Source organism: Aphanomyces invadans, assembly GCF_000520115.1.
Source record: "Aphanomyces invadans strain NJM9701 unplaced genomic scaffold supercont1.3, whole genome shotgun sequence".
Classification (NCBI taxonomy): Eukaryota; Oomycota; class Saprolegniomycetes; order Saprolegniales; family Verrucalvaceae; genus Aphanomyces; species Aphanomyces invadans.
In genome coordinates this window covers 1,912,542-1,929,997 of record NW_008580148.1, presented here as the reverse complement: position 1 = coordinate 1,929,997, position 17,456 = coordinate 1,912,542, and the positions used below count along the sequence as shown (strand labels likewise).

The window sequence follows — 17,456 nt, the reverse complement described above, 5'->3', positions numbered from 1 at the left end:
TTTGCATAATGGACATTTCATACATGTGAAAAAAAAGAATTTTGTTTGGTTCCACGATGGGCGTTTCGTAACAGAAAAGATTTCGCAGCAAGTGGAATGGCCGCGCCATCGCCTCCGAAGACCGCGACGGCGGGCCCCGAGGTTGCAACCTTCGCCATCCCAACGGACAGCACCATGGCGGCCAAGGCAAAGAATCGCCCGGACGATTCCAACTTTACTCAGCAGACTCTTCCGATGTGGACCCCCATATTGACGTTGCGGTGGTCGGTAGGGGTGCTCGTCGTCGGCACGATTGCGTGTTTCGCGCTGGGAGGGCTGGTCCTCCACCGATCGATAAACTCTAGTGTGTATCGAGTTGTGTACGACTCGTTGGCCGCGGTGGAATCCAACCAGTCGGACGGAAGAGTGGCGTACGCCGACAAGTGCCACTTGGCAACGCCTCGCGAAGCCAATTCGTTCTCTGGCACCAAGACGTGCTTCGTCACGATCAACCTGCAGCGCGACATCGTCGGCGACACCCTCGTCTTCTATGAACTCAGTCCATTCTACCAAAACCACCGGCGGTACATGACGTCGCAGCTTCCGCAGCAGTATATGGGCGGGTGGCAAGTCGGGGACACCACATCGGCATGCGACCCCATCCTCACTTCGCCAAGCTCCGTCCTGTGCAACGGCACGCTGTGCTACGGAACCAACAAGTCGCGCCAGCACTACCCGTGTGGGCTTGTGGCAAACACCATGTTCAACGATATTTTCTGGTACGAGTGGCACATCTTCCTCAAACCCGCGTGGCCTTGAATGCATTCGATCTCTTTTAGGTTGCACAACGGGTCGCTTCCGTCGGGCCAGCAGCTCGGCCCCACAGACCTCGTTCACACAGGTCCGTCTCCCTCTCCGCGAGAGCGACGTTGCTGAGAAGATGGTGGCAAGTTTAGGAATTGCCCGGACATTTCAGTCGTACAACTTTGCCAATCCATCGCGAGCACTTGATCTTGACTCGTTCCTTCCGATTTGGCACAACCCCAACTATAGCCGCATCATCCCACCGCCTGGAACGTCCATGCCGCCCCACGTACGTCCCGATTCGATTCTAAGAGTTGGCTCTCGTCCGATTCTTCTTGACTCTGCACGACTAGATCACTTCAGACTACACGAACAGCACCGCGTGGACGACCGTCTCGCCCGGCACGGGGGTCGAAAACGAATTCTTTCGCGTGTGGGTCCATCTCGCGGCCGGCAACGTCCTGCGCAAGCCGTACGGCCGCGTCGCCGTGCGGAACCTTCCCGCCGGAACCACGCTGACGTTTGCCGTCCAGTCCAACTATTACACGGATGGTACAGTTCCTGTCCTCGTGGGTCGAATGCATCTGCTCAAGTTGGTGGGTCAGGGGCGAAAGCTATCGTGGTCGGCGAAGTGACCTGGTTCGGCAGCGAAAACGTGCCTCTCGGGATTGTATTTCTTGTCGCGGGTAGTGTATGCTTTGTTGCGACGGTCGTGCTTGCGTACAAAGCGATCTGGAACCCCCGGCGGCTTGGCGACGTCACAATGCTCAAGTGGAAGTTGCAATAACTCTTCATCACTGATAATACGAAACCACTCGAGGTGCGTGTCGGTGCATTCATGTGCAAGCCAGCGTCAACTCGATGCATGGGTCGTGGACAGCGCCTTGGTGGCGCGACGACGACGGGCGGAATCAAACATTTCGCAAGGCCAGATCCGTGGCACGTAGCTCGACGACAAAGAGCAGCAAGCCGGTGGGCATAATCAATCAATCGGAGAATGGCGCTCGTGCCGTTGAATGAGGACACGGCGAAGCCACGAGCTGAATGAAGCTGCCGTTGCTGGGACGGCGATGAGCATGGCGTAAAATGAGTTCATCTCGGCCGTCGCAATTTCGATTGGGTACTCGCCACTGGCGTCGATGAGCACAATGGATAAGTATGGAATTCCTGCAGCCTGGTGGGCTGCTTGAATGGCCTGGCTGCTTGGAAGACCCCATGTGGGCGCAAATGTCACGCGGACTACGTCGATCCAGCACACTTCCATTTTGTCGTGCACGATGGCACAGTCGAACGAGCCGTGGTGGACGGCATCGAAAGAAAGCACTAAATGAAGATGAATGAGATGGGATCGACCGAGTGTTCCAGTAGCTTACCGAGTAGCTGGTGGGACATTGCGTCCAAGAACGCGATGCGGCACAACCTCTGCCTTTCGACGACGTCGAGAGCATCCTGGATATCCCGTGGTGTGTCGAGAATGACAGTGAGACTGCCTTCGTTGCATGAGTACTCGACGCATGCATCGTGTATTCTAATGTCTGCATGCATACGAATGTGCATCGTTGTATTTGTGGAGGCGAATGGCACGGCGATCGCTAGGAGGTAATGCGCCGCAGAGTAATCCACCGTGACAAGGGCATTGGGATGTGTAGCGAGGAGAACGTTTACCAAGCGGTTCCATGGATCCGTGGCGGCAATGCACGTGCGCATGTGATCTTGAACGAGGTGGACGAGGTCAGCACGAGTCCACGATATCCCCACCGATCCGATGACTACGTTATCGCACAAGACGGCTTTTGATCTATCGCCCGAGGAGCTCCCAAGGGACGATGGGGTCAGCCTGAAGTCCTCAGCATCTTGAACCTTGACGACGTATTGCCGCCTGCCCAGCGTGACCTCGACTAGTTGGCCAGAAGGAGCTCCATCCACCCCTCGAAGTTCCTTCATGATGCCAAGGGAATTTAAACATGAGGGATTCTTATCGTTCATTGGATAATAATCACACCCAATGATTACTGTAAAAAATAAATATTAATAGCCAATCAAAACACTTCCCTCTTGGTCCTCCATCCTACACAGAATGCATGCGTGCTGCCACGGCCTGCGGTGAAATGACGACGAGCGCTGCAGCGCTTTCTCTCCGCAAGCTCCAAAGCGGCACACATGCCGGCGCAGGTTTACACACACACAACTCCGTTACGACAGGAATTCGTTCAAAGGATGGTTTGGGTGGTGGCCGCCTTGACAGGCACAATCGAATCGAGTTACTCTTTGGGGGGAATTGCTTCCGTCTCAGTGTCGGTGACGGTCTTGGCGAGAGCTTCAACGGGCGTCCACGGGGCTGCGTCATTCACGGGGAGGTCCCAGTTTGGAGCATGAACACGGGTGCCTGGATGGGTACTCACAGGCTTGTACGACGTCTCGCCGGTCTGCGATGGCTTCCACGTGCAGGGAAGGAGCGAACCAAAGAGCAAGTGCTGGATAACAGGGAACTTCTGGAGCACTTCGCCTTCGTATAGCTTGAGCATGCCGCCGTTGATCTTGTCCCACGAGTGGACACCGCTGATGTCGTTCAACATGGGCGACGTCTCGGCAAACGAGCCCGACGACTTGACTTCGCGTACGAACCGGACCGCATCGAGGTATAGGTACTCGCCGCGATGGAGCTCCAGCATTGCGTCATCATGGACGCAGCTCGGAGCCAAGTTCGTCTGCCCGACGAGTTGGGACGATCCGAAGTAGAACGGGAGGCATTGGTAGTCGTCAAGGCCCCACACGCCGTGGGAACCCGCGGGCTCGAGCATGTACACCTTTTGGAGGCGTCGCATGACGGTCAAGTATGCGTTGAAGATTTTGAGTACAATCGCAGGAAAGTCGGCCAGGCTGAGGAACCCGACTTTGTGCAATCCGCCTGCATGAACGCCGACATTAGCGATGGGAAGGACTGACGACATGACGTACAGAGCCAGATGATGAAGCTGGTTTCGTGCCCCGTGCCGTAGTCGATACGCACGCGGTTACCAAAACTGTCGATCAAGTATGGGCACAACTCGATCGCGGCAGGTTTCACTTCGGAAGGTTCTAGGATAGCTTCGTGGAGACGGGGAGATTCCTAGAGGCATAAAGGATCAGTGGGGGGAGGGTGGGCGAGATAGGCACAAGGACAATCGTACATCCACCAAGCGGTCGTACCACATCCGGAATGCCTTGTTTCCGAATCGCATTGGCTGGGCAATCGGTGGAATCTCGTCGATCCACGCGTTCAACGTCGAGAGCAGCGCCATCACCGACTCGACATTCTACGCTTCATTCTCAATTCCGGTGTCAACGTGTGGATATATACCTTGGACACAGGGACATCATCCGTGAGTTTCTTGCCTTTGACGGATTCGTTCAGATGCTTGACAAAGCGCAGGATGTTTTCATAGGCCTACACCCACAACATCAAAAGAGACCTGTCCCACCATTGCCACATGCATACATACGCTTGATCGGAGGAACTGGCGCAAGTCTGCTTCCGAGAAGATCGAGCGCTGGGGAATCACGTATGGCGTCGCCATCTTTTTAGTGTTTGTCCGTCCTGCAGGATTTTTGGGAGATGAACTCGTTAATTCCGGATAATGTTATCCGGGTGTTTGATTGTAGGACCTTTTTGTGGCGCCAAAGATTTCGCCATGCTCATGCCGTGGGCAGGAAGGAAGCAAGCCACCGTCCACGTTTCAGAACTCCCGACGCATAGCGTTGTGGAGGGGGAATTGGCAAGGAGACAGAGAGCTGCGTTAGAGGAACGATTTCTGTTTTACACGTCTCGGGCTTAAATGTCTTCCTGCGACTTGCGCACAATGCGGCGGCAATGCTTTTTGAATGCTTCCTTGTTGGTCCTCCATTCGACGGCAGCATCAATGTTCGCAGGCGAGTCGTCGTTCGGGTCCGACAACATCGAAATCACAGACACCAGAATCGCTTCCACACCCAAAATTGGACGCCATCGCTCGTCCGCCGACTCTTGTGCGTTCATACGGTCCTCACCAGGTGGATGCAAAATAGATATGCACACGACACCGTTCGGGTACACGTTGGGATGCCACATCTCCGACACAAACGTCATTTTCGGTGGCATGTTGGGGAAATCCTTGGGAAATTCTAGCCGGGCCTTGAAGAACGCGCCTTCGTACAAGGTATCGGGTGGACCAACGAGCATGATTTCCCAGTTGAACAGGTTTTCGTCGTCCCCCAAGCCGACGCTCACTCCCTCCGGCGGATTGCGGCTCAGTTCTGCCATTGCATGGGAGATGTAAGACTAGTCTACGAGACCATCACATACCTGTAAATTGTCGACGTAAAAGTTCTCGACCGTAGTCCATCGTTCCTTTGCGTCTGTCGCTGGTTCCGACGGCTGTAGCTGTGGTCCGGAGGGAAGAATTTCGATTGTGTTGGGTGTTGTGGAAGTCGACGTGCTGTCGCCATGAATTGGCTAAAATACGTAACAATTGATCCAATCAAAATCGACGATTTGCTCAATATTCGATAATATATCGCCACAAAGGGGAAGACTTCTAGAAAACGAACGTTTCCATCGTTCGTGGAGATCATCAGTATGGAACGGGACGAGATCATGGACGGCTAAAGGACGGAGAGCATGCTCAATATGAGATGCCAGGAATGAGTTCGGTTTGGCGTTATTAGTTTGGAATCACTGCGTCCCCACGGCGCCGATGCAACTGGTCGATCTGACGTGCAAACGATGCCATTTCGGCCTTGGACGACGCGAGGGCTGCCACGTGCTCGAGGTGCGTTTCCTCCATAACTTCAAGCGTACGACGCATCATATCGTACGAACTGTCCCCGGCACTGGTGGCAAGGTGCTTTCGCAATGCATCCAAGTGTTTCTTGTGAGCTTTCCAGGATTGTCGCCTCTCTTGCCAATACAGCATTCGACTCTCCATGTCGCGCACGACGCGTTCAATGTCATCACCCTCTGACTCTGCTGAGGCATGTAACCTTCGAGGTGCTTGCGACATTGGCATGGACATGCCATACTTTTCGATACCAACGTGCATCGCGGCGGCGGTCGATTCCTTCGGTCTTGTTGTTGTCGACGGAACAAAATCCCCGTCGTAGAGTAGTTCAAGAGGCTTCCTCGGAGGCAGGCGGTGATGTATCGTTGTCGCCACGGCAACGCTCGCCATCCCCAGCGGTTGAATCACTTCCTCAGCACGTCTTGCTTTCGTCGGCAGCGGGTGGAATGCCACCGCTTTGTTCTGCCGGCCTCCTTGAATAATTCTGTGCTTGGCGACATATCTCCAGTGGGCAGAAATCCGCGCGACTCTTCTCCATAGACGCGCAGCGACCGTTGCTGCGTGAGTCTGGACTTGAAGGAGGCGCTGTTCACGAAGTGCAAAGGCTGCTTGCGCCCAGTGTACAAGTCCAACTTGGAGAAAGTGCGCGTGCCGCCATTCCAGCGCCTCCGTAATCTTCTCAGGACGAACTTCTGCAGCAAATGGTGCTATACCTCATGGAGATGATACCGCTTGGCTTGGCGTGCTCGAACTCGAAGTAACCATCCGTGGAAAGCCTTTCGTTGCATGGACAGCTTCCAGTGCGCCAACGCCGTGACCGTTTGAGCCCGTGAAGTCCTGCATACAACCGCGCTACGAACGCATTGGCATGAAGCTCGTAGAACTAAGCGCATGATGGGGAGACGAACTTGTGACGCCAGTTCGAGAGGACGTGTTTTCGCACGACATGCGCGCGGTGTTTCGCTGCACGAAGATACAGAATTTCGTCCCATCGACGCATTCCCACATACTGCACCCATGCGTCAAACACGCGCGTCGTTACGGCCACTTGCCAATGAGTTCGAGCTTGATAGCTATGCAGAACAGTGAGCAGGGTCGATATTTGGCGCCACAAGCAGGATGTACTGGACAAGTTGCTGCGCCAGTCTGCGCTGGACAAAACAGCGCCATCTTTCAAACGCTTGAACCACGTGAGCTCGACTGGTCTGTGCTTGATGGCGTTCGAACCCCGCTTCTGCTTGGACGCGGCGCTGATTGCGAATCGCGAGGACTTCCCGCCATCGTGAAAAAGACCGGCGAAGAAGCTGTGCAAGGGTGTAACGAAGAAGAACAAGGTCAAAGTATGTAGTTTACCGAAGTGCGATGAAAGTGCTCGGCTGTTCGGACCAAACGAGTCCGCTGGACGGCACGTTGGTGGAATCCCTGCCACGCATGAAAGGCACATTGCGTCCAATGCAAGCGGAATTTGATGGCTTCGCGCTGGCGCTGATGAACGTAGGTGCTCCATCGGTAAAAAACCCGCGCTTGGACCTTTCTTGTTGCGACGCGTTCAATCAACTGCCGTCTCGAATGCTGCTGCCGGCCAAATTGCTTCAATCCTTCAAAGACCTTGTGCAGCAGCAGAAAGTAGTAGAATCGAACTGCCTTGCGTCGCTTCATCTCTTGGTCGAACTTCTCTTGCGCTACTCGGGCCCATGCCTTAAAGACCCGCCGCAACAGATCAACGCCATCCTGTGTCGACGATGCCAGCTCCCCGACAGCCATGGTGCACTAAGATTTGGACAACCAATCACCAAGTTTAGCGTATTCACACTATTTTCCGTATAATTATTTGAAATACAACCGTCAAATTAATGTCAGTATAGACGGATATTTCAAGTCGGGCACCTGTAGAAAGTAATAGCGTCGTGTGTCGAATAATATATGATTGTTGTGTCAACTTTCCTTCGCGCCATGCATACCTTTGATAATACATTAAGACACTCTCAGTATTCATATTATACTTCGAAGTATTCATTATAGAGAGTGGTATCTCGTTTTGAGAGGTTTTTGCGTGTCGACAAGCGTGCGAATTGTGCGCATTCACCTGGGCCATCCATGGGCACTTTCAATTGCCTCGAGGGCGTCCAGTGTCCAGGTGTTACTTCAAGAAGCCCCCAGGAAAGCTCGATTGCATGTGCTTATCGCACCAGAACAAGAATGAAGTCATCGAGTGTATTTGCAGCATTCGGATCCAAGAAGCCTCGCACCGAGATACCAGTATGTACTGCAATTTCCATTCCCAATTCAAAATGTCAAATTCAATGTCTAATTAAAAGTATTCCCTATCTGTCCGTAGCGGTACAAAGAAACTACATCTTGCTAATTACTACGTAGTAATCGACCTCATGAGGTTCAACGTGCCTCAGCTCCACGAGCCAAGTCACTTGTCACGGTGATAAGCACCCCCTCAACTCCAAGTATTCGTTAATCGTGATGGAATGGCGTGTGCAACGAGCATTTGCGGCCAGCCGTCGGCGGTGCGTACACAGTACGTTCGCTGCTCTGCCTGCAGAAGTGCGGGAGGTGTCCGGATACGGAAGTCTCCTGGAGTACTTAATCGAATGGTCGTTACAAACCCAACACTCGATTCTATCATCATTTACTTTAATGAAAGCACTGAGGGAGGGTGCATTGAACCTCCATGGAAAATGACTTGACGTTTGTATGTTGTGCTGTGTGGAGGAAGATCCGGATACGAGTGGTTCAATTCCATTGAAATCGAGCATTTGGGAATTGACACACGATGGCCCGCGCCCAGAATTTTGACAACGCGTCGATTGACGAAATCAATGCCGCCATCGACAAGACAGCCACGAAGATCCGCGAATTGCGCGACAAAAAGCAAAACATGGCGGACATCGCTTTGGAAGTCAAGCAGTTGGTCACGCTCCGACGGCTGTTGAAGGAGAAGGTTGAAGGGGGCGGGCAACAAGTCGGTTCTCAAGGCACTGCTCCAGTAACCCCTGTCAAGTCAGAAGAAAATGCGGAAACCAAGCCGGTGATCGTGAAGCCGCCGACCGATGAGCAAGTCAAGCGTGTCGAAACGGCCCCGGTCGCCTCGAAACCAACTGTGTCGTCCCCCGACGTCGCCACAGAGGCACCCGAAACTCCCGCAAAGACGGTACTTGCATCTGCAAATGACAACGACAAAACAATCTCTTCGTTGGAGTCCGAGTTGGCCGCTACAGTGGCCAAATTGGGATCGGAGCAGACTCGTGCGACGAGTCTTCAAGAGGAATTGAATCGCCAAGTCCAGAAATACGACATTGAAATCACCACCTCCAACAACATGCAACAACGTCTTCAAAACGATATGAAGAAGTTGGTGCAGGATAAGCTCGAACTGGAACGATCCCTGAGAGTGGCCAAGGAAGCCCACGCCGCCGCACTCTCCGCTGCGAATGACGCGTTGCAGGCCACCCAAGACAGTTTGGCGAAAGAATCTCAAAGTTTCTTGATTCTCAAAGCTGCAGAAGCTGAATCCCAGCAAGAGGTGGCGACGTTGAAGGCCAAGCTAGCGGATACCCAAGATCGAGTCACACAATTGACGTCGGAACTGGACACACTTCGCAACCACAGCCGAGAGCAAGGCTCGCTACTGCAGGTACCAATCATCGAATCTGCATCTGCATGTATTCACATCCACGTTGCATCTTCACAGCAAGCTCAACGCGAACTGGAACGCGAACGTGTACGGTTCGAAATGGAGTTGGACGCTGAGAAGAAGCTGCAGACCCGCATGCACAACGAAGCTCGCCGTTATTCCCTCGAGCGCCAATCGTCCATGGACCAGCTCAAGGCGACCCTGACGGAAGCGGAGAAGTTGCAAGCATCGCTGGCGGAAACGACAGCCGCAAATGCCGAGTTGCAGGATTCCATCGTCCGTCTCGAAGCCGAACGTGCGACAAGCCAGGGACTATTGAAGACTCTCGCGTCAGATGTGCAAGCTCAAAAGACCGAATTGGACCGCTTTGAGAAGGCCCAGGCCGAGTGGGAAGTAGAGAAGCAACACTTGGAGTCGCAAGCGGCGTCGCACGACGCCACCAAGGCTAAGTTGAAGGCAATGGAAGCCCACAACACCGAACTGCAGGCGTTGATTTCGGTGGGTTTGGGCTTGGTGAAGTTGGATGGCTGCTTCACGTGTTTTGTCGATGTAGACAACGGGGACTGAAACGAAGGCATTGGAAGCCAAGTTGGCCAAGTTGCATGCTGCTCAAGACGCTCTGACCGCGGAAAAGGAGTCGCTGCTGCACCACGTGACCAAGACGGAAGCCGATTTGGAAGCTCTCGCCCGCATTCAAAAGGAGAACGATGAGCTCCAGCGAGCTATTAACGTACGTGTCAACCCAATGGAGTTAACGAATTGCCAAGGGTATTACTTCGATGAAAGTGCTAACGAGTACGTCGAAGGACATGAGCAAAGCCTCAGAGAGCACCCATGAAAAAATGGACGGCCTCAAGCGCGCGTTGAAGACTTTGGAATCGGAAAAGGCGGGTCTGTTGCATCACGCGACCACGAACGACGTACATGAAGCCACGATTGCGCAGCTGATGCTGGAAAACACCCAACTCCGATCCACCGTCACCGTACGTTGCCCTTTGCGTTCCCTCATGGCCTTAACCACGCGTGTACAGGACAAAGTGGCGGCAGCGGAAGCAGCGGTCAAGCGCATGACGGTGGCAGAGTCCAAGTTGCAGGACACTCAGTACATGATGACGACAGAGATGCTCAAGGTGGCATCGCTGGAGAAGCATGTCGTCAAGTTACAGACTGACCTGTCTACCGTCACGACGCAGCACACCGCCGACTTGCGTGCGAAAGAAGCCGAGGCCAAGAAGGCTGTCGCAGACTTCCAAGCGGCCGAAGCAGCCCTGTCACAACTTCAACGATCGACGGAAAAGGCGTCGAATAACATTGCTGCCAAGGACGAAGCGCTCAAGGCCGCCAAGGCGTCGGCGGCTGCGTTGCGGACCCAAGTCGTTGAAGCCAAGAACGAATTGGTGAACGTACAAGGCGCGTTGAAGCAAGCCCAAGCCGACTTGAAGGCCGCGACGAAGGGCGACAAAGACGAAGCTGCGCGCCTGCGCAAGGAAAATGGCAAACTAGCGGACGTGATTGCCCAGCTCCGCAAGAGTGCCAAGGACACACAGGACTCCCAAGCTGTCGTCAAGTCGCTAGAAACCCAACGCCTCCTTCTCATCGGCGTCCTTGTCGCTCTAGTTGGCGTGCTGGCGGCGGCTACCTTCTCGAAGAGTTCTGCATAGAGAAACACAAACGTGACGCCGTTTCCGGCCGGGATGTCTCCAAAGTAGCGTAAATGGACACTAATTGCCAACGGCGTCGGACAGAAGACTTTGTCACTTGCGGCGTCGTACACAGACCTTGTGACTCAGTCCTGCATCCGCTGCGTGTCACGGGATTCTGTCACGACGCAACATTGTCGTTGTACAACTCGATCACCCTTGATCAATGGAAACGATGCGGAGGTGGGCGGCGTCACCAAGTGGACGCGATGCTGGGACGTGCGGCACGCTGCCGTAGGGAACCATCTCATCGCTGTGCCACTACATAAGTCCTCTGGGCGAGGTTGGACCAAGACAGAGCTCAACGTAAGAGCTGCCGTTGCTTGTCCTCGTTCATCAAGTTGGCCACCCTGGCAAGTAGGACGCTACATCGAACCACGTTCCTGTCGCCATTGCCATCCAATTTGTAAGGATTGCATGCTCTCGTGGTGTTCCATGCCCGTCAAGTTGTGATGGTCCGGGCGATTTCCATGTCGTCCTATCATCGGATTGGCTTAAAACATATTTATCCACCAACCAGATGATTGGAATCCAAAATCGTGTCTTGGATTGGCAAAAATCGATTCCCTCGTCTCCGGATATTATCCGGAAATGCCGTTCCTGGCCCCAAGGTTTCCATCTTCACTGGGCAATAATTTTTGTATGGGAATTAGAATGGGCTGGAGGCGGGTTCTGCATCCGAGATGGTTTTATATTATATGGCCCGGAACAATTCAATCGTGGATTTGGAAGAGAGATGGCGGATGTGGCGCCGGTGCCGTACTGCGTATGTCAGAACACGGATGGAGGTACGTGGATCGGAGCGCCCATGGAGACGGCGTTCGTGTTGTGGACGACTTTCGACTCATGCTGGATGAGTAGCGGGAATCATGATCGAATGCATCCGCAACACGGGTGGTTGCAATGGATGGGTGCACCCTGCATGCTGCGGATTACTCCTGACGGAAGACGAGCTCGAAGCGATCGACAGCTACATCTGTCCCATGTGTGAATTGCCCACCGACGACTACACGAAGATGAAAGCGGTCAACACGAAACGTGCGAACAAGATTGCCATGAAAGCCCGCGACCAAAAAGGTAGTGCATCGACAGGAAGCAGCAAAAAGGACAAGAAACGAAAGCGGGACGACAAGGAGGACAAGGACGGCGGCGTGTATCGATGGAAATGCAAGATGTGTGCGCACAAGAACGATCCTTCGAGCATAACATGCATTTCGTGCGACGAACCACGCAAAAAGCACAAGCACAAAAAGACGTCTTCGTCGTCGCGTGATAACGATGGCAACGACACGGACGGCAAGAAAAAGAAGAAGCGCGAGAAGAAGGAGAAGAAACACAAGGAAGCCCGGCGCAGCCATCGCAGCGACTCGAGTACAAAGAAGGCGTATCACGTGCCCGGGTCGGACGAAGACGATGTCTCAGACGGGGGGTCCGAGTCCGAGTTCAACCCGCCACCGGTCGTGGGCGTATCATCCGTGGACTCACCTGTTGTGGCCGGGACGACGGCCGATGTCGCACTTCCGTCCACGAATGTAAACGACGGCGCGGCGGTCGTCATGACGATTGAAAAGATCATGGGGCACAAACCGGCCGATCCAGCAACAGTTGGCGCCACACTCGCGTCGGCGTTTGTGTACTTGATCAAGTGGAAGGGCTACTCTTACATCCATGCCACGTGGGAGTCGGAGGCGACGCTGCTGCAGATCGACCCGAACAACAAGCACAAGATCAAGCGGTACTTGGAAAAGGCGCACGTCTCGTCGAATGGTGTACCCCGCGCGCTGGACACGGAAGACGAAGTGGAGTACTTCAACCCGGAGTACCTTGAGATCCATCGCATCCTCGACATGCGGCGCGAGCCACCCACGGACCAAGTCGACGACGGATGGCGGTACTATATCAAGTGGCGCGTGTTGTCGTATGCCGAGTGCAGCTGGGAGCGCGCGTGTGACATTGTCGACGATGACGCGGTCAAGAAGTACCGAAAGCGGTCGACGGTACCGGCGGACGACCCGAAAGCACCGCTCGATCCATTGGCGCGACCGTCGCTCCGCGAGTACAAGAAGCTCGAAAAGTCGCCCGTGTTTGGCGAAGATAAAACGTTTACGCTTCGCGCGTATCAGCTAGAAGGCCTCAACTGGCTCCGGTGGAACTGGTACAACAGTCGGCCGAGCATCCTGGCCGACGAAATGGGGCTCGGCAAAACGATTCAAACCCTTGCATTTCTCGACGACTTGCGCGTGGTGCAGCACCTCCCAGGCCCATTTCTTGTGGTCGCGCCGCTCTCGCTGATTGCTCAGTGGCAAAGCGAGTGCGAGACGTGGACAGACATGGACTGCGTCGTATACCACGGGTCGTCCGAGGCGCGCGAAATTATCCAGCGCTTTGAGTTTTACCACTTGATGAACGGCAAGGTCGACAAGAAGAAAGGATTCAAATTTCACATACTCGTCACGACGTACGAGATTGCAATCAAGGACATTGCGCTGCTGAGCAAGATCCAGTGGCAATGCCTTGTCGTGGACGAAGCGCACCGACTAAAAAACCAAAGCAGTCGCCTCGTCGAGCAGATGCGAAGCCTGCGGCGCGCGTACTGTGTGCTCTTGACGGGAACGCCGCTTCAGAACAAAACAGAAGAACTGTGGGCGCTGCTCAATTTCCTCGACCCCGCGGCATTTCCGTCCCTGACAACGTTTCTTGGTCAGTTTGGCTCTCTCCAAGATGCGGGCCAAGTCGCCGACCTACACAAACTGCTCAAGCCGTACCTGCTCCGCCGTGTCAAGGAGGACGTGGAGAAGTCGTTGCCACCTAAGGAAGAAACGATCATTGAAGTCGAACTTACGGCGGTCCAAAAGCAATGGTATCGCGCCATCTACGAACGCAATACGGCATTCCTCATGCGGGGCCAAGGCAGCAACAACATCCCGAACCTCATGAACGTCATGATGGAACTGCGCAAGTGCTGCAACCATCCGTATTTGAACAACGGCGTGGAGGAAGCGATCTGCGAAGGCGCCACGACCGACGCTGACCGCTTTGACATGCTCGTCAAGTGTTGCGGGAAAATGGTCCTGTTGGACAAGCTCCTGCCAAAGCTGAAAGAAGGCGGCCACAAGGTCCTCATCTTTAGCCAAATGGTTCGTGTGCTGGACCTCCTCGAGGACTACATTCGTGGCATGGGCTACTTGTACGAACGCCTAGACGGGTACATCCAACACGTCTCCAACTGCCCCAAGCTCAAATTCGCTTGATTTTCGATAGAAATATTCGAGGCAACGAGCGCCAAGCAGCAGTGGATCGATTCGTCAAGCCAGAATACCAGCGCTTTATCATGATGCTGAGTACCAAGGCGGGCGGGTTGGGGCTCAACTTGACAGCGGCGGACACCGTTATCATCTACGACTCGGACTGGAACCCGCAGAACGATCTCCAAGCTCAAGCGCGAGCGCATCGCATCGGACAGACCCACTCGGTCAAGATCTACCGCTTGATCACACGCAAGACGTACGAAATGCACATGTTTCACAAGGCCAGTCTCAAACTCGGCCTCGATCGCGCCGTGTTGACGCACATGCGGCAAGAACAAGATAAGGAGAGCAAAAATGCAAAAGCGATGGTCAAGTCCAAGGTATTTCGTCCACGTTCTTTGAAATTTGCCACTAATGACGATTGGTTGTAGGCACAAGAGGCGCAGGAAATCGACGAATTGCTCAAGCGCGGTGCATACGACGTCTTTCGAGACGACGACGAAGCGTCCGAGCAGTTTTGTGCCGCCGACATTGACACGCTGCTCCAACGAAGCTCCCAAATCGTTGAGTACGAGTCGCAGGCGCGTGGGTCGTTTTCAAAGGCCAGTTTTGTCTCGGTAAGCCTGCATGCCACATACGATCTTACCATGAATACGATGGCTGATGCGACTACGATGCCCAGGCTGCCACGTCCGACGACGTTGATATCGACGACCCTGACTTTTGGAAAAAAGCGGTCGGGCTCGCGGAACCAGACGTTCTGGACGAGTCGGCGTCACTCGTCCTGAGTTCGCAGCGCAAGCGGACGCGTGTGGCTCGATTTGGGACGAAGGAGGTCATGTCAGACGACGACGATGACGACGACAAGGACTCGATGACCAAGAAGGACAAGGACGGCAAGGACTTGGACAAACCACCGAAACTCGAAGTGTCGCGGGAGTGGACCGTCAATGGCCGCGACCGACTGCAACGCGCGTTGATGCATTTTGGCTTTGGTCGATGGGAGATCATTCGCAGCCAGAGTGGTGGAAGCCGCACCGTGGAAGAAGTGGAGATGTTTGCGCGGGCGTTCGTGCTCTTGTGCGGGTTATGCTGCGCAGGAGTGCAGCCGACGGACGCGCCATTTGTTCAAAGTGCGATCTTGGCGGCGACGCACGTCAAGCATGAGTACTTGACCGAGGCGGAAGCGTGGACAGATCACGCCACCAAGACAATTCCACTGGTATGTGGGTGCAATTGAGACTTGTGTCGTACGAAGAGCCATCGACGTATTTCCGCGTAGGTCCTTCAAGAAGACGAATTTGTGCTCAAACTCAAGCAAGGCGGCGCTCGTCGCGTCCTGAGTCGACTGGACATTCTAAGTCGGCTGCAGGTCAAGTTGGTCGCATCGTGCGCGGCGCTGGAGAAGGAGCGCGAAGACGAGCCACCGCATGGCTTGGTCGACTTGGACGCGCGGGTCGAGTTTCTAGGCATGGACAACGTGCTCAACCGGCTGGACTTTGCAATTGGATCGGATCGGCCGCAATGGTCGAACTTGACGCCGTGGTGTGTTGCTCGTGTTATCTCTGTTCAATTTGTAACGTTGTGGGGGATGGTAGGTGGGATTCAGTGGCGGACAAGAGTTTGTGCATCGGCGTGTTTTTGCATGGCTATGGCCGGTGTGCCCAGATCATAAGCGACCCGCGGCTGTGCTTTCACCAGCGCGAGGCCGAGCACAATGGCGAAGGAAGCGACGTTGCAGAAGACAAGTTTCCCCAGCCCGAAGTTCAACAAATGAACCGGTTGCTCATTTGGCTGCTCTCAATTGAAGACGTCCAGCGCCAGAAACAGCAAGAGAAGAAGGAAAAGTCAATGTCGGACATGCAAAAGATCAACACGCTGGACCAATCGCAGAAACTCGCCGCCCAACGTCGCCAGGAAGCCATCACGTGGCAGTTCCTCCACCTCGACCTCATGCGACACGCCGTGGCGCTCGCCAACGCCAAAGTCTGGCACGCCATTCGCGAAGAAGGCACGACGAAAGCGATCAAAGAATGGAGCACCGCCGAACGACAGAGCATCTGCTACGTCTTGAGCGTCCGAGGCGCGCCACTTGTTGTCGACAGCGCTAGCCAGTGGAGCTGGTACTTGCTCGTGTCGGCTTCGCACATCCACAAGTCGGCGCTCCGGGCCCAACGATACGTGTATGACCGCGTGTTGGCCAAGTGCAAGGAACTAATCCTCAAGGACTCGTCGGCCGTGGCCAGACCCAACGAGATCCAGTTTGTCGATCCGTATCAAGCGGCGTCGTTGCACGGTGCGAAAGCCAAGCAAATGGCGTTTTTGCTCCTCCGACGCACACAAATCTACCGCACCGTGTCGTACTTGCTCCAGCACGAACGGGACGAACTGGACTCGGTCTTGCGTTCAGGTTGGTGCTTCCTCTTGTTGACTCCATCGTTGTACGCCTCACGAGTGGTGTGGTTTTGTGTAGGAGATGTCGTCCTGACTGAACGCATGCCTGTGTGGTGGTGCCCCTGGATTCACGACGCCGCGCTGTTGGAAGCGATGCTCACGCATGGCGTGGGGTCGTTCCTGGAGCTGCACAAACACAAGGCTCTGCATGTCGACGCAGTCTTTGACCACGTCGTTCGCGTGTTTCTCACTGGGGATGGCGCGACCCAACTCCCGGCGCTCAACCCATCCATGTTCCCGACGGACGCCGACAAATTTGCATGGGCGCGACAAACGAGTCTCGAGTTTCCGCCCGTGGACATTCTGGAGAAGAAGGTCATGCGTCTGTGTTTGATGCTGACGGAGGAACTCCTGCCAACTCACGAGGCCAAGTTTAGTATGGAGAACGACGTCGCCACCGCAGTGTTGCCCATGACTATGATTGATGCCGTCGTGAAAGACCAGCGAACGACCGCTCTGGCCGCTCGATTCGAGGCCGAGCAAGTTGCTCCGACGTCGTCGCCGACAGAAGACCTTATGGCGTTTGTTGCACGGACAAAAACCGCGCGGGATTTGTACGAAAAGCAGCAGCGCATCGTGTCCCATTGAACAGAGTTCTGATACCCAAATCTGTCTTCCTTGAACGTACAAGTCGAGCTACCTCGTCGTGTCACATTGACTTGCAGCGTGCTCCTCAAGTGGGCGAGCGTACTTGCCAGCTACCCGCACCAGCATCAACTGTCGGGCTCCATCAAGTCGATGGCATCACAGTCGCCATCATGAAATTGGTGTGTTTTAACGTACTCATTGTTTTCAGTCAAATAAATGTGTATATTTTATCGATTTCTGT

The 17,456-nt window shown here is 54.4% G+C and overlaps 7 protein-coding genes across 8 annotated transcripts; 3 read left to right on the top strand and 4 right to left on the bottom strand.

Moving 5' to 3' along the window:
* The first annotated feature begins 77 nt into the window (after positions 1-77).
* On the top strand, positions 78-1,806 carry H310_02267 (hypothetical protein). Its single transcript, XM_008865716.1, has 5 exons — positions 78-758; positions 819-880; positions 936-1,072; positions 1,137-1,335; positions 1,389-1,806. Exons 1-5 carry the CDS (start codon positions 97-99, stop codon positions 1,568-1,570), a joined length of 1,242 nt encoding a protein of 413 aa, XP_008863938.1. The 5' UTR covers positions 78-96; the 3' UTR covers positions 1,571-1,806.
* Positions 1,752-2,727, bottom strand: H310_02266 (hypothetical protein; the record flags this gene model as incomplete). Its single annotated transcript, XM_008865715.1, has 2 exons — positions 1,752-2,106; positions 2,157-2,727. 2 exons carry the CDS (start codon positions 2,725-2,727, stop codon positions 1,766-1,768), a joined length of 912 nt encoding a protein of 303 aa, XP_008863937.1. The 3' UTR covers positions 1,752-1,765.
* Positions 2,728-2,938: 211 nt separating this feature from the next.
* On the bottom strand, positions 2,939-4,356 carry H310_02265 (hypothetical protein). Its single transcript, XM_008865714.1, has 5 exons — positions 4,266-4,356; positions 4,124-4,210; positions 3,954-4,079; positions 3,742-3,892; positions 2,939-3,691 (listed from the first exon to the last, which is right to left on the bottom strand). The coding sequence occupies exons 1-5, from the start codon at positions 4,338-4,340 to the stop codon at positions 3,045-3,047; spliced, it is 1,086 nt and encodes a 361-aa protein (XP_008863936.1). The 5' UTR covers positions 4,341-4,356; the 3' UTR covers positions 2,939-3,044.
* A 179-nt stretch (positions 4,357-4,535) lies between these two features.
* H310_02264 (hypothetical protein) lies at positions 4,536-5,223 on the bottom strand. The gene is made up of 2 exons (XM_008865713.1): positions 5,105-5,223; positions 4,536-5,055 (listed from the first exon to the last, which is right to left on the bottom strand). Exons 1-2 carry the CDS (start codon positions 5,142-5,144, stop codon positions 4,595-4,597), a joined length of 501 nt encoding a protein of 166 aa, XP_008863935.1. The 5' UTR covers positions 5,145-5,223; the 3' UTR covers positions 4,536-4,594.
* Positions 5,224-5,357: 134 nt separating this feature from the next.
* H310_02263 lies at positions 5,358-7,291 on the bottom strand. 2 transcript variants are annotated; one of them, XM_008865711.1, is made up of 5 exons: positions 6,933-7,291; positions 6,705-6,883; positions 6,488-6,652; positions 6,293-6,431; positions 5,358-6,245 (listed from the first exon to the last, which is right to left on the bottom strand). In XM_008865711.1, the coding sequence occupies exons 1-5, from the start codon at positions 7,236-7,238 to the stop codon at positions 5,463-5,465; spliced, it is 1,572 nt and encodes a 523-aa protein (XP_008863933.1). In that variant the 5' UTR covers positions 7,239-7,291; the 3' UTR covers positions 5,358-5,462. The 2 variants fall into 2 exon arrangements, with proteins under 2 accessions (XP_008863933.1, XP_008863934.1); XM_008865712.1 differs by having other exon boundaries at positions 5,408-6,245; positions 6,488-6,883.
* Positions 7,292-8,352: 1,061 nt separating this feature from the next.
* H310_02262 (hypothetical protein) lies at positions 8,353-11,100 on the top strand. Its single transcript, XM_008865710.1, has 5 exons — positions 8,353-9,225; positions 9,283-9,723; positions 9,779-9,955; positions 10,032-10,208; positions 10,257-11,100. The coding sequence occupies exons 1-5, from the start codon at positions 8,365-8,367 to the stop codon at positions 10,884-10,886; spliced, it is 2,286 nt and encodes a 761-aa protein (XP_008863932.1). The 5' UTR covers positions 8,353-8,364; the 3' UTR covers positions 10,887-11,100.
* Positions 11,101-11,615: 515 nt separating this feature from the next.
* Positions 11,616-17,235, top strand: H310_02261 (hypothetical protein). Its single transcript, XM_008865709.1, has 8 exons — positions 11,616-11,713; positions 11,787-14,130; positions 14,187-14,553; positions 14,605-14,790; positions 14,856-15,395; positions 15,456-15,718; positions 15,772-16,583; positions 16,647-17,235. The coding sequence occupies exons 1-8, from the start codon at positions 11,662-11,664 to the stop codon at positions 17,213-17,215; spliced, it is 5,133 nt and encodes a 1,710-aa protein (XP_008863931.1). The 5' UTR covers positions 11,616-11,661; the 3' UTR covers positions 17,216-17,235.
* Positions 17,236-17,456: the final 221 nt, after the last annotated feature.